Raw genomic sequence first — 16,448 nt, 5'->3', positions numbered from 1 at the left:
TAAGGGCCGGAACAACTAACAATAATTAAAAAATCACGTTTCCAAACTTTTGACAAGTATTACTGTATAACTTATGTAATAATGATTAATGTTATAAACTCACCAATTCCATAAAGTGCAATCCTGGTATTTCCTTTCTGCAGAAGAACTGGACTGATCTCAAGTTTCTCCACTGAGCGACTGCGGCCAAAATGATTGATCAGACCAGCACAGCTCAACAGGTCTATAGCACATAGGCCATCAGCCTGGAACACACATACAGTAATGTATAAAGTAATGACGTACCTCAATAAGATAACAACATAAATAACATTGCTTTCAGGAAATATTTATATTCCAGAATGTTTAAGGGAATACGTGTGCTACCTACACACCATTATTCACAGCTTTCACCTGCATTATTTTTTTATTTTTGTGGGGAGCTGCCACTTACTGCATTCAGAAAGAGATTAGACGAAACAAGAACGCATACAATTTCACATCATGCCACGTGTGGGATTACAAATGTATAAAATGTTAAATCTAGTTTCCAATATACTAGTATATAAACTAAAAATGTTATGCATATTGTGTTTTACATTTTGTGGTAATAAGGCTGACATATCCAAGAAGATCAAATCAGGAAAATCAGGTGTTTGAGATAATGTCATTTTGTCTCTATACTCTTACTTGCTCTTTGGCTTTTTAAGACTGATTGGATTAGCACATATGCATTTGAATAACACTGTTATGCTGATGAGATCAAGGCTGGGAAAATGCCAGTGTCTGGCTTTTCGTGTAATGCATTTGCATGCTTTGTTTAAATTGTCTTCACCTCTATGTATCCCCCGCTTCTCTGTGTTGACCTGATAATCACTCTCGTGTTAATCACAATCTACTAAATATACACAACTTCATTTTAATGAAAAAAATAATAATAATCATAAATGATTACAAAAATATTATTATAAACTAAGTTGGTAGATAATTAAACAGCAAAATATACTCTAGTTTCTAGAAAATAATTTTATCAAATCTATTGATATATTTTATTTACTGTACGCTCTTGAAGAGAACCACTTCAGAACACTTAAAATATGATCTTGAAAACGTTTTGGTGCTTTATAATGTTTTTGTGTCTTTCGTGGAGCTCAACAATAACACAATAATATACACAGGATTGGATTTGGATTGTTCTCGTCTGTCCGATACCCGATCCACAGAAAATGCCTGGATCGGAGACTATACTTATCCCAAGGATCAGATTGATGCATCCCTACCTGAATCCAGATTGAAACTTCAAGCTAATCAAAGATCTGATTTTGTTCCAGACTGAATCTTTTTGTACAACCAAGGGTTGGTGAGTGTAACTCTATCTAAAAGAACCTTTAAGACCAGTACAAATTTGTTATCCTCTGCACCACCAAAGAAGAGTTAACAGACAGCTGTAGGGTTTGGTTAACTAAAATACCCTTTAAAAAATTTATTTTAGAGATGAAAGTTATCCTCTGTTGAGGCAGGGAACATTAACCTCTTAGCCTGAACCCCGGCGCCCTAGTCCTGAACTCCCCTCAACTTGAACGTTTCAGTGTTTAGGAATAGATTAAATGAAACAGGCCAAATTTAATCTTGACAAACTATGTATCATTATAAAGATCTAAGCCTCAACCATCGACGACAGATCGCTGTTTCTCAATGGAAAGCTTATAAAGACTGTTTTTGCTACATTTGTGTAAGCAGTACACATAAAAACATGAACATTAGAAACGCAGTACATACCAGATCCGTCGTAATAAGTCGTAAACACATCCACAGCTGTAAATCCCAGTTTAGTTAAAAAGGTAAGGGTCCACTGAATGACATCTCATGAAGCACATTTAGTCCAATGAAGCAATGAGGTTGTAATATGGATCATAATTCCTTTGTTTTTGTTTCAGTTATTCAGCGACAGAACTGTTTGTGTCCGTTATGGAATAACTCACGGTCAGAAACTGCGGCTTGGTAGTAAAAAAACGGCATGGCTTTGCAGCGTACAGTGTCACAAACAGAATGAGACGATCCACCAGAAAAAAGAATGAAAGATAGGCGAAAGATAGTATATATGAATTTTGGTGCTCCCTCATGAGGGGTCGTGACGCGCTCTGATGCATCTGTCACCTGATGGAGGCGGAACTTATAACAATCGCCTTTTTCTTTGTTTTATTTTTCAACATTTTTTATATATGTGAGAGTGTGCTTTATGTTGAATGTGAATGTATCTGCATGATTACTGTCTGTTTGAGTGCAAATCAGCCCAAATCAGCTCGCTATTATCGCTAACTTTAACCAGAGAAACAAATGTTAATGAAAAATCCCCTGTTATTTTTGTACTGGCTACTGTATACAGGCCACCAGGGCACAATACAGACTTTATTAAAGATTTTGTTGATTTTACATCCGAGTGAGTTCTGGCTGCAGATAAAGTTTTAATAGTTGGTGATTTTAATATCCATGTTGATAATGAAAAAGATGCATTGGGATCAGCATTTATAGACAATCTGAACTCTATTGGGGTTAGACAACACGTTTCAGGACCTACGCATTGTCAAAATCATACTCTAGATTTAATACTGTCACATGGAATTGATGTTGATAGTTTTGAAATTACGCAGAAAAGTGATGATATCTCAGATCATTATTTAGTTTTGTGCAAACTTCATTTAGCCAAAATTGTAAATTCCAATTATTGTTACAAGTATGGAAGAACCATCACTTCTACCACAAAAGACTGCTTTTTAAGTTATTTTCTTGATGTATCCAAATTCCTTAGCATATCCTTAACAACTTGATGATGTAACAAACTATGGACTCTCTCTTTTCCAGCATTTTAAATACAGTTGCTCATTTATGCTTAAGGAAGGTTAAGGAAACCAGTATGACACCATGGTATAAAGAGCATACTCGCACCCTAAAGAAAGCAGCCCGAAAAAGGAGCGCAGTTGGAGGAAAACAAAACTAGAGGTATTTCATATTGCTTGGCATGAAAGTAACCTATCCTACGGAAAAGCATTAAAAACTGCTAGATCCAATTACTTTTCTTCTCTTTTAGAAGAAAACAAACATAACCCCAGGTATTTATTCAATACAGTGGCTAAATTAACGAAGAATAAAGCCTCAACAAGTGTTGACATTTCCCAACATCACAGCAGTAATGACTTTATGAACTATTTTACTTTCTAAAATCAATACTATTAGAGATAAAATTGTAACCATTCAGCCGTCAGCTACAGTATCGCCTCAGACAATGCACTATAGACCACCTGAGGAACAGTTCCACTCATTCTCTACTATAGGAGAGGAAGAATTGTATAAACTTGTTAAATCATCTAAACCAACAACATGTATGTTAGACCCTATACCACCTAAGCTCCTAAAAGAGGTGCTTCCAGAAGTCATAGATCCTCTTCTGACTATTAACAATTCCTCATTGTCATTAGGATATGTCCCCAAAACCTTCAAACTGGCTGTTATTAAGCCTCTCATCAAAAATCACAACTTGACCCCAAAGAACTAGTTAATTATAGACCAATCTCAAATCTCCATTTTCTGTCCAAGATACTAGAAAAGGTGGTATCCTCACAATTATATTTCTTCTTAGAGAAAAATGGTATATGTGAGGATTTCCAGTCAGGATTTAGACCATATCATAGTACTGAGACTGCTCTCCTTAGAGTTACAAATGACCTGCTCTTATCTGATCGTGGTTGTATCTCTCTATTAGTTTTATTGGATCTTAGTGCTGCGTTTGACAAAATTGACCACAACATTCTTTTGCATAGACTTGAACACTTTTTGGCATTAATGGAAGTGCATTAGCATGGTTTAAATCGTACTTATATGACCGCCATCAGGTCGTAGCAGTGTATGAAGATGTATCATATCGATCACAAGTGCAGTATGGAGTACCTCAAGGCTCAGTACTAGGGCAGCTACTCTTCACGCTTTATATGTTACCCTTGGGAGATATCATCAGGAAACATGGTGTTAGCTTTCACTGTTATGCTGATGACACTCAGCTCTATATTTCTTCGCGGTCCAGTGAAACACACCAATTTCAAAAACGAATGGAATGCATAGTCGATATAAAAAACTGGATGACGAGAAATTTCTTAATGCTAAATTCTGAAAAAAACAGAGGTGTTAATTATAGGACCTAAAAACTCTGCATGTATTAACCTAGAACACTAAGACTTGATGGCTGCTCTGTCAATTCTTCGTCATCAGTTAGGAACCAATGTGTGCTATTTGATCGCAATCTTTCCTTAGAAAGCCACATTTCTAACATTTGAAAAAATGCTAGCATTTTTCCATGTCAAAAATATATCTAGATTATGCCTATGCTCTCAATGTCAAATGAAGGAATGTTAATCCATTCTACATCATTAGAAAAATGGCATCTACGGTAATATTAGTCTGTTTCTCTCTTATTCCGAGGTCACTGTAGCCTCCAGATCCAGTCTGTATCCAGATCAGAGGGTCACTGCAGTCACCCGGATCCAGTACGTATCCATACCAGATGGTGGATGAGCACCTAGAAAGGACCTCTACATCCCTGAAAGACAGCGGAGACCAGGACAACTAGAGCCCCAGATACAGATCCCCTGTAAAGACCTTGTCTCAGATAACCACCAAGACATGACCACAGGAAACAGATTATTCTCCTGCACAATCTGACTTTGCTGCAGCCTGGAATTGAACTGCTGGTTTCGTATGGTCAGAGGAGAACTGGCCCCCCAACTGAGCCTTGTTTCTCCCAAGGTTTTTTTCTCCATTCTGTCACCGATGGAGTTTCGGTCCCTTGCCGCTGTCGCCTCTGGCTTGCTTAGTTGGGGTCACTTCATCTACAGCGATATCATTGACTTGATTGCAAATAAATGCACAGACACTATTTAAACTGAACAGAGATGACATAACTGAATTCAATGATGAACTGCTTTTAACTATCATTTTGCATATTGACACACTGTTTTCCTAATGAATATTGTTCAGTTGCTTTCACGCAATGTATTTTGTTTAAAATGCTATATAAATAAAGGTGACTTGACTTGACTGTCTAACAGGTTAACATCACATGCTAATAGTTTGTTACCCTCTGTTTCAGCAGGGAAGAATTGATTATCCTCCGTTTTGGCAGGGAAGTTTACTGTAAAGTGATAGAATTTGTGCTATACTGTTTCGGTAGGGAATATTTGTTTATCCTCTGTTCAGACCGGGAAGATTAACCCCTTACCAGTCACCCCCCATTTTTGGCATGGAGACAGAAATTACATACCCAAAATAAAAAAGTTTCTGCTCATGATTCTTTCTGACTAGATACATAATCAACATTTGTTCACAAAGCTGACACTTCAAAGTTTACTGTTCAGGAATCAGAATCGCTCAGACTGTTGTGATAATAGAGATATATACGCTCACACATAAAAACAATAATAAAAATATTAAAAACATTTTTTAAATGTATTTTAAAAATTTTTGATGTAGGATATAAGTTTAAAGCAACAAGTCTTCCAAAACTTCAAAAATTTCATAATCAAATCTGTAAAACTGTAAATTTTATGAAATATTTTCTAAGGCCATGTCATGTGTGTTTTTAGAGAAGGCTAATCAGATTGATTTATGGCACTTGTCATCCCTGTAAGATCTCACAAGTAAACACTCCTGTGTGTATGTGTGTTGGCTTTGAAAACTCCCCGATTCATGGTTCTATTGTTCTCACCAAACAAGTCTCTCACACCTCTACCAGGTATGACACATTATCTGCATTATTCTTTTATCATCATTCTATTGTTTTTATTCCATCTTTATTACCCTTTATTGTGATTTTTCAGGCTTTACAAAGACACAAAGCTGCAATCTCGCTTTAATCTCGGTATTGCATTTAGCCCTTATTTATCAAAAGTCTTACGATAAAAATACAACAAAACATTTCCTTACGAACTTACGCGAATTATTGTGACAGAAATACATTATGAAGAAATGCACCTGCTATTAGTAGCATTAGAACTAACGTTAGCATCAAGTTACATCAGACAATTTATGAAATTATTAGTACACTTTTACTCAAAACTCACTTTAAACCCAGATAGAGTGTTTATAATAACTTCCTTTAGCGATCAAGGGTGGAATTTGGTCATTTACTGTTGTAAAAATATGCTATTTATAGCCTTTTACATCACTGCACAAGTTAGCATTTCAGATGTACATTTTCGAATGTTTTTATAAAAACGCCCCAGATCTCAGGAAAATCTCATACTAAGCTTTCCCATCATAATTGCTGGTTTATTATTCGGATATTTCGTGTGTACAGAGGTGTATCAATGTTGTTTTGGCCAGATAACTACCAGGAAGTGTACAGGAAGCATGTGACACGATGTGGCGATTGACAAAGCGAAGGACCAATCGGAGTCTGACTGACACACACCAGCACCGAGCACTGTACACAAAGATCGCTGGGAGAGGCTGTTCATCATCAGATCGCGTAAATCTGTGGAAAATGAATAGAAATGATGATTCTGTCTTAAGAAATATGAAATGAGTAAACATCAGTAAATATATCCATATATGTCCGCAGATATGCATCTTTGGTCTATAAATCCTTATTGACGCTGTTCAGTGAGTCTATGTGAACACAAATAAACCACTGCTGACATGACTGAATATGAATGAGTGGTTAATTTCTATTCAAAATGTGGCATAATACAGATTTATTATTTTGCACTCCTGACATAAGTTACTGAATAACTGTCACTGCAACAATGTTTAATCAAAATATTGGTCAAATATCGAAGTTAGAGTATTTAAACTTTCAATTGATGCACAGTTTGTCCAGATCAAGTAAGAGAGTGATGTTTAACGTGCTGTGAAAGTGAAACAATAATAAACTGGGGCCGTCTGCGATGTTTGCAAGTAAATGGGTTAACATCACATGCTAATATTTGGTATCTTCTGTTGATCAGAGAAGTTTTAGTGTTTTGATTTAGCAACAAAAAACTCACAAAATTTTCAAGAAGAATGCTAGATTGATACCCACAACTGAAAAAGGTGGTCTTGCGACTCCTTTGTGGTCAAAATAGTGAATACAAATCACTGTTATGAGTGCAACTGAACCTTATAATTATATTAATAAGTTAGACACTAATTATCTCATAAATATGAGATCCATCGAAACAACTTAGTCTGTAAATGAGTGTAAAAAGGTACTAGGAACTAGTGTTGTCACGATACCAAAATTATTGTTTTGATACCGATACCTAGTCAAGAATTGCGAATTCTTACTTTTTCGATACTTTTCCTGAAAAGGGAAAATACACTAAAATATCACTGCTGTGCTTAATTTTAAAACCGGGACAACATTCTAATCATATAACACACTAATAAATGATCATGAACAGCAGATATATTAAACATTTGAACAAAAAATGAAATATCAAAATATAAAAAATAAAATAGAGCAATGACATTCAAGGTAAATGAAAAATAAATTTAACAGCATTATCTCAGTTATCATAAGAAACATAAGAGTAATAAATTTATCTTGATTCTGAACTTTGAATAAAAATATGAACAGCGATTATATTAAACAATGTTTCTGAACTCAGAAGATTAAATGTCAAAAGATAAATAATATCAATTTAAGCAATGACATTCAAGTAAAAAAAATTAAATAAAATTTAGCAGCAATATCTCAGATATTGTAACTTATTCTGTCAGTTGTGCAACCTTTTCTTTCAGAGGAGAAAACTCTTTAATGAGCGTCATCTTTTTCTACCCGTCGTGGAACGGCGGCCACAGTATCACTTGTGCTTGCACATGCAGCCTAGTGATGCGCGGGTCAGATTTTTTTCCAACCCGCAGGTCCCGCTTTTGTGAAATTATTTGGCCCGCCCCTGCCCGCAAATAAAGTAACATTTCTTTACCCACCCCGACCCACGCATCGGGGACATCACGGAAGATACGTTGCTATTAGACTCATATTTCTTGTTCACTGAAGTTCCTTCCTCCACAGCATCGCGCAAGCACGGCGCTATTAACAGCACATGCGCAGCTCGTGAACAGCTCTGTGAACGGTTTCATCCTGTCAAAGAGTTACTCAAAATGCGACGGAGAATGTGATATGTTGAATGTAGAGAACCCATACGCCCTTCACTGAACAAGATCGAGAGATCTTTTCATTTGTGAACGAGTTAAATGAACTGATACATCTCGTTTATGAACTAAATGAATGAGTATACAGGGTCAGTGAGCCAAGCATGTAAATCTCGATCAGCAATCAGCAGATACAAAGTGCAGTTATAGGTGCTGTGCAGATACGCTCATATTTAGTATACAGAACATAACTCCACTTTTAATCCCTGATTAATGTGAATATTATGTATGAACTGTCTGACCAAACAAAGTCATTCTTTGAAGTATCGATACTAATAAATTTAGGAATCGTGACCTTTTTAATTTCCGAGAATTGCGATACTTCTGAATTATTGGTGCACCGTGCAACACTACTAGGAACAAGTATTCGCAAGAACAATGTGAAAGGCATTATCTGATGCCACAGAGAATTTGCTTTAGCACTTAGCTACCCAAGGGAACTAAATATATCCTGTTGGTACATTATAACATTATTATTAGGCAAGCCATTATTATTTCTAAATGTAATAAAATGCAATTTATACATGAATTATATAATATAATAAAAAAAAAACGTAGCAAATGAAAATAGGTGATTAATCTGTTAAAATGCAACCTATACATGACTCATTTTTTTTTTCCTCTCACAAATGTAATTTATTTTTTAGCGTGTTTAAACAAAATAAAGAAAACATGCAGCAAATGAAAATAGGCGATTAATCCGTTAAACTTTGTTACTCTGGGTTAACAGTAATTATAATTATTATATACTTCAGAGCAGAGCCTGCATGGGCCTAATCTAGGCTATCCAGGTTTTTGTTTGTTTCTTTTTTTTTTTTTTTTTCATTGCATTTTTTAAATGACTTTGAGCAGCATAATAATTTTGCATGCTCTGGTACAGATCCGCCTCTTGCATTGCTCAGCTGTGGATGTTTGATATAAAGGTTGCTGTCCCATTTTATACAGGAATTGTTCATTTAAAAAAAATCTAATTATATTGTTAACACAAGTTCATTTAGGCTATTTAAGATGCACTGTGACATTTTATCCTTTTTAATTTATAAACTCCTTGAGGTTTTAAAGTTAGTTTAATAGTATGTATAGGTATTAATAAGTATAATTGGTTTTAAATGCTTAAATTATTTCTATGAATTAGTAATGTGTTATGTATATTCTTGTAGAAAATAAGTGTTTATGCTTTAAGAAAATAAGGGGAAAAAATAAGGGACTATCCAAATATTTGTTTTGCTTCACCTGTTTATGTAGGCTACAATTATTCAAAAATAAATAAATAAATAAATAAATATCATTAAAAAATACCATTGGCCTGAGTAAATTTGACCATTATAGAATTGTGACTTTAAAGGTTTAAAGGCGCTAAACATGCTGATTGGTTGAGTTCACGCAGCATTGGTTGAGTTTAACCACCATTTATTTCGGATCAACATTTTCAAAATATTACTGTTATTGTGTCATGAAATGTAATTTTAAAAGTATTTCAGGCGAGAATGTAGCTGTTTAAAACTCAAATCTGTGGTTTATTTACAAAGACAGCGCCTATTTAAAAATGTGTTTCGCCGATCTCGGAGACGGTGAGCTCCACACGATCAGCGGGAGCTCAGTCCTCATGTATCCGCCGAGAAGCAGCCTCAAATCGGCTAGACCTTCTGATATGTGCCGCTGGCTCTAATGTCTCTTTAATGGTTAAAGATAAAATATAATTCAGCTGTGGGGTAAATCTAACAGGTTTTCTTTGGTCTGCATTCAATTTATCTACATGTTAAAATGAAAATAAAAAAGGCAAGTCTATATAATATTTCGTTTCATTGTAATGGCTGTATATAACGTTACACATATCCCTGAACTAAGTACATTTCTGCAGCTGTTATTATGTTTAAATGAAAATGAAAGGAGGCAGTGGTATTTTATATCCTATTTCGTTTTATTGTAAATATACTGAGGGGAAAATTGCAGTAGCCAAAATGATTTGAGTTCACGCAGAATTGGTTGAGTTCAAACACTATTTATTCGGATCATTTTCAAATATTAATGTTATTGTGTCATGAAATGTAATTTTAAAAGTATTTCAGGCGAGAATGTAGTTGTTTAAAACTCAAATCTGTTGTTTATTTATAAAGACAGCGCCTATTTAAAAATGTGTTTCGCCGATCTCAGAGACGGTGAGCTCCACTTGATCAGCGGGAGCTCAGTCCTCATGTATCCGCAGAGAGCAGCCTCACTTTCGGCTAGACCTTATGATATGTGCCGCTGGCTCTTATGTCTCTTTAGTGGTTAAACATAAAATATAATTTAGCTGCGGGGTAAATCTAACAGGTTTTCTTTGGTCTGTATTCAATTTATCTATATGTTAAAATGAAAATAAAAAAGGGAAATTTATATAATATTTTGTTTCATTGTAATGGCTGCATATACACATATCCCTGAACTAAGAATATTTCTGCAGCTGTTATTATACTTAAATGAAAACCAAACGAGGCAGTGGTATTTGATATCCTATTTCGTTTTATTGTAAATATACAGAGAGGAAAATTACAGGATTCGCGTCGTCGCTGACATCACACTCCCCAGTCGAATGCACAAAGTCTGTACTAACTACCGATGATGCATTTCCAAAATCAGTGTAATTATTTTTTATTTTTTAAATCAGCGATACTTTGTATTGAGAAACGCGCGCAGACCTACGTCACCAGTCTATTTGCCTAACTTTACACTGCGGTGGAAACGCAGAAAGCAACAGGTCTGGGGGGAAAAAAGTTCCTGGGAAAAAAAGTTCCTGGTACAAATGTTCCGGGTAATTTCGGTGGAAACGCAGCTTATTTAACAGCATTATCTCAATGAAATACGTCTTCCTTCAGGTAGAATTAATGTTTTCCTGCTTGCTAAATGTTGGGCTCCTGATCAATAAGTTTTATTTGCCTCAATCTGATTCAGTAAAGTCAAACTGCAGACGGTGAAGCTGCGTCAGTGAGCAGAGCCCCCACGCTGTGAGGCAGCTGCTGCAGAGGATTCCACTTGGTCTTAAAGCCTTCCGCAAACATGTACGATCACAAATAACAATGATTTTCGTAAAATGATGATTAATTATCAATTTATAATTTGTTATTATCATGATGGTCTTGTGAAAATAATAATATGGGCTGCGAGAAAATAATGAATACAAAGAGTAGTGCTGCTGAGTGCAGGCATGTTTCAACTCAGTAACATGAAAACACATCGTTCTTCACAGCCAAAAAACAGACCCAATTCAGTTCAGCTGAAGGGGGTTGGGTTTTTGAGGGGTAGTAATGTATGGCTTGTGGGGGTCGACATAAAGGTGTGAATCTCGTGCTCTTTCATATGGACAGTGCCTTATGAGGCTTTCAGACTTGCTGAACAGGTTTATACTGTTGTTTTGGTTATAGACTAAAAAAATGGATGTCCCCACGTAAGACTTTTCTAGTTCTAGTCGTTCCTTTGTTATATTCAACTTATCAGAGGTTTATACTAACTTTACATAATCAAGTATTAATATATTCCGAGCTCAAGAACATGAATTAAGTTTGCCACAAAGCAAATGCAGAAGTAGCCTGATTGTGAAAAATGAGACATTTTAATTATTTATTAATAAACAAATGTTTTCTTGTTGGCTACAAAAAATGGAACATTCACAGATTTTTGAATGTTGAATATTAATGCGCCCTGTCATTAATGCCCATTAATAATTTTTGCACAAACACATGAATATTCAAATTTTGAATATGCATTACAACGTAAATATATTTTTTTTTAACATGCAATTATTCAAAATAAAACCAAACAAGATTTGTAATGAAGATTAAACAAATAAGAATAAATGCTGCAAATCTACCATCACACGTGCAGTGCAAATCTTGCACATATTTTATCGATTAACTTGAATTTGTAATTTACATCGGCAATTTGCAATTTTCCACCGACGTAGCACTCAAGGCTCCCATAGTTCAGAGTGGGCTCAACCTTCCTCGCAAGTCTGACACAGAGACATGCTGCCGAGCAGAGGATGAGCGGAGCGGAGTGATTCTGACTGGAGCGAGGAGTGGATATTAAGAGTCTGAGCGTCGTGGTTTTCACTCGCTCCAAGAGCCTCCATCAAGAGTACAATTCATGCCAACAGCCCTTAATATAACTGCATATTCAGCAAGAATTCATGTTAAACATATTTAGCTATGGCTTGATCAGGTTATAATGACTGCAAGAGTCGAGCAGGATGTTACAGGCTATAGGAGTTTGTCTATTTCTTTTACTGATTATTTTCGGATTAAAGCATGATTTAAACCGATCAAGCACATTCACATGCAATCGCTTTAGCAATAATGCATTCAAACAAATGTAATCTTACAGTGCTAGTCTACTACATTATCAGTAGGCTATCTGATTTTGAAATCTTGAAGAAATTCATCGATCTGCAATTAAAGATTTAATGCTTAGAGTTTTAAGTTTGGCATGTGATAGGGCAAAACGTTTACCCACAATAGCCTAAGCCACTTTGAAACTCTCTTTTTTAATTTTTTTTTTTTTTAGGCTACATTATGAACAACATTTCAAACATACTGGAATACTTTATCCACGGAGTGAAGGCGGAGTGGTGTTTCCAACGCTATCTCATGACCAATTCATACGTATTTTACGAGGTGGTTTATTCGTACGAATTTGTACGACCTCACTCATACGATTCACGCGTAGCTGATGCTCTGAGCGTGGAGGGGAAGTTGTTGCTGCTCCACTCACAGACTAATGCTGAGGGAGAGAGATGTTTCACAGACGAAATGAAGATGACCGCGGCAGCACAAGCACAGCACATCTGACAAAAGCAACTGGCTGCAGCAATGTTCGTTGCTCGACTTGCCAAGCTTTACTTTTTTGTAGGTCGCATGGCAGTAAATAATACGATGATATGACCATGCAGTCAATACAGATATTTAATGAAAACATTAAAAACAAGAAGGGCTGTAACATAACCCATTAAAAAATGCACGCCAGGTCTATACCGGACACAAGTGGCGTGATCCGACAAAAGACAACAGAAGCCAGTGATGGATATACTGGACACGATCCCCATCAGTGAACTCATGCTCGTGCTGTTTATGACGAAATTTTCTGAAACGGTGTTCAGATGATTTGACACTGTAGTGTAATGTCATCAAGTTTAGACACTTTTAGCACAGTGAGGCACAGATGACACCTCTCGCTTCAGGTGTAGACACGGACAGTGACTGCTCGATTTACAAATAAGTTATATAAGAAAAATAAAAAACTAAACAAGCAGCATAACGAGATGGAAATATACAGAAAATAAATTTACACTTGCTCTGTCCTCCGTCCATGACACTGACTCACTGCGGAGCTGCCAGTTTTAATCTGAATAGCTCTTAATGCCAAGTGGATGGTTAGATGCATGATGAGCTAGTATTAACAAAATAAAAAGAAGGCTCCCTTTAAAATCACTTAAGTTGTGAATTAATAAAGTAATTTTTTACATCGTGTCCATTTTGTTGATTATAATGAGAGAAATTGAGTTTAATTGTGAGGACAGTTTATTAATCCATTCATTCTTTACAGTTTCAAAGATTTAGCTAAATCGTTCAGGTTTAATTTATTTCGTTTTTTGTTTTAGGCTAACTAGGCATTAATAATGTGAACAAAATTATACAGTGTTTCACGTTTAAACATGCAACAATTTCTTAATCAGTTTACAGACAAATGTCTTTTTCCCAAGAAGTTAATAACAAAAATGCATATTGTTTTATTAAAGGAATTCTTTTATATAAATTAAAATATAGGCATAATATATGAAAAAATTGACATTGCATATTAATCCATGTAGCCTACCCCCCTAAAATAGGCTACCACTTTTAATGCTCCGATGCAAAGAAAACCACAATTTCTTTTTTTTGTGATTGAGAATCACAATTTCGTGATTCTCAATTTATCCAGAATCGTGCAGCCCTAACCTACATACTGGTTCCAAAATATATTATAATTTTATGCTATAGTAGATCTACCACATCACCCTCCGGATGTATAATGAGCAATAAACTACATTTTACAATAAAGCCTACATTTACAATAAAACAGTTTGAATGATTTTTTTTTTTTTTATCAAGTTTAAATATGCAAATCACTTGTCTGCTGGGCATTTCAGCTTACTTTTAAAAGTATTGTACCTTTAAATTCTTCAAATTCGTTCGGCTGATATATCGGGCCGATATTTGTCATTTTATATATCCGATATCCGTGTTTGGTAGAGCCAATTTAAAGTCAGTCACGTCGGCGGGCAGCCCCATGTTATTGTTGCAGTGGAAAGTGCTGATGCGCATGTGAAGGACCCCAAGCCAAGGAAGATTCAACAACAGTTCTGGGAGATGAAGGTAGTCAGAGAATTTCACTCTGTAAATGACAAACAAAAAAAACAAACACTGCAGTGTGATGGAGGGCTACGTTACTCTGACCCACTCACAGACCGCACCATGCGCGGAGAGACAGCTGTCCTGGAGCTGCCCAGAACGGTGAAAGACATTTATTCGGAAGCATGGTTTGATGCAGACAATAACCTGTTTTCCATCCAACTCATTTGTATTTAGGGATGTCAATATTCTATAATTTCCATGATCGATCATTGTTTAAATTAACGATCGATTAATAACCTTAATGCTGCAAAATGCATCTGCAGCGGTATTAGGCCGGTGACACACTGGCTGCGTGGCGTGAGCGTTGCGTGTCTGAAGCGTCCCAGAAGCGTGGCGGATTCTGTGTCTTTAAACACCAGAAGCGTGCCTGACGCGGCACTGGCGCGCTGCTGCTGTAGAGAGAGACCGTTGACAGACCAGGCTCATGTCTTCATTACAACAATATATACTTTTTTTTACGCACCTACGCCTACTGATACAAAAGTATTGACGGCGAAATAGATTATGTTTGACAGGTGCAATATTTGAAAAACGATAATTATTTATTTATTTTTTAAATTACATTTATATCTGAATTTATGTCAACCTTTAGACTTTCAAATATCAAAATATCAGGAATTCATATGTATGAGTACAAAATGACATTTAAACACATTTTCATATTATATTTTGCCTGGAAAAGCTTCCAACACGCGCACGTGTCGTGGTAAAAATAGGCGTCGGTTCTATGTCTAGCAAGCAAGCGTTTTCCGCGCGTGTCACGCAGGCGGTCTGTAAGCTCTAACCTGTTAACATGGGAGCCTAATTAAAAACCGACACAACATGCGGCTGAGACGCTTGCGCCACGCATCCAGTGTGTCACCGGCCTTATTATTATGTGCAAAAGCCACTTGGAAAAAAAGCTTTCTCCCCCAAATTAAAGGGGTTTTAGTATAAAATAAAATGCTAGGAGCAGGACTGTAAATTGAATAGATGTGATTATGATCATTTGATAAAATGAAGAGAGTGCGCCGTTTGAGATCATCATACTTTGTTGATTGTTTCCCGTCAAGGAGAATGCTGAATGTGCCTCTTTAAATGGTTTCGTGGTGCACGTTGTTGTATTTTAAAACGCAACTGCAATGTTTTCAAATGACACTACAGTAGTGGTGCAACGGATCATCATTGATCCGTGATCCGTTCGGATCAATATCTTCGGTTCGGCACACACGTGACCCGTGGATTGATTTATGAAAAAAAAAAAAGTTGTGCATGTTCAGTCCATACTCAGTGGTCATGGCGAGCGGAGGAATGGATGAGCTTGAACTCCCTGCGCACCCACTTCAGCGAAAAGATTGTGCCAGATCTTTATGAACAGAAGAAAAAAGTTGTGGATGAACTATCCCAGGCATTCTCTGTTGCATTCACGACAGACAGGTGGGCAACCAGGGGAACGGAGAGCTTTGTGACGATAACTGCTCACCATCACAGTAGTGATGGCCGATTCGTGAACGAATCGTTCAATTTAACTGGTTCTTCTTAGTGAACCGGTTGAACCAGTTCACCAAATCGAACTGAATCGTTTGAAACGGTTCACATCTCCAGTAAGCATTAATCCACAAATTACTTAAGCCGTTAACTTTTTTAACGTGACTGACACTCCCTCTGAGTCAGAATAAACCAATATCCCGGAGTAATTCATTTACTCAAACAGTACACTGACTGAACTGCTGTGAAGACCGAACTGAAGATGAACACCGAGCCGAGCCAGATAATGAACGAACACACCCACTGCTGGAGCAGTTCTCGTTCTCGAGTCAAGAACCGGTTGCTTCGGTTTTCGGATCACCAGTACACTCAACCGAGAATCGTTTCTGTCGG

The 16,448-nt window shown here is 36.5% G+C and overlaps 1 protein-coding gene across 1 annotated transcript in view; it reads right to left on the bottom strand.

The window, feature by feature from the left end:
* The window catches only part of mre11a (MRE11 homolog A, double strand break repair nuclease), a 271,381-nt gene that overhangs the window by 182,818 nt on the left and 72,115 nt on the right, over nt 1-16,448 (bottom strand). The window contains exon 6 of the mRNA XM_026282677.1: nt 104-245. Coding sequence (XP_026138462.1) covers nt 104-245 — 142 coding nt within the window. The remainder of the gene's footprint in view (nt 1-103; nt 246-16,448) is intronic.

This window comes from Carassius auratus, chromosome 15 (assembly GCF_003368295.1).
Source record: "Carassius auratus strain Wakin chromosome 15, ASM336829v1, whole genome shotgun sequence".
NCBI lineage: Eukaryota > Metazoa > Chordata > Actinopteri > Cypriniformes > Cyprinidae > Carassius > Carassius auratus.
This window is presented reverse-complemented; position numbering and strand designations above follow the sequence as displayed.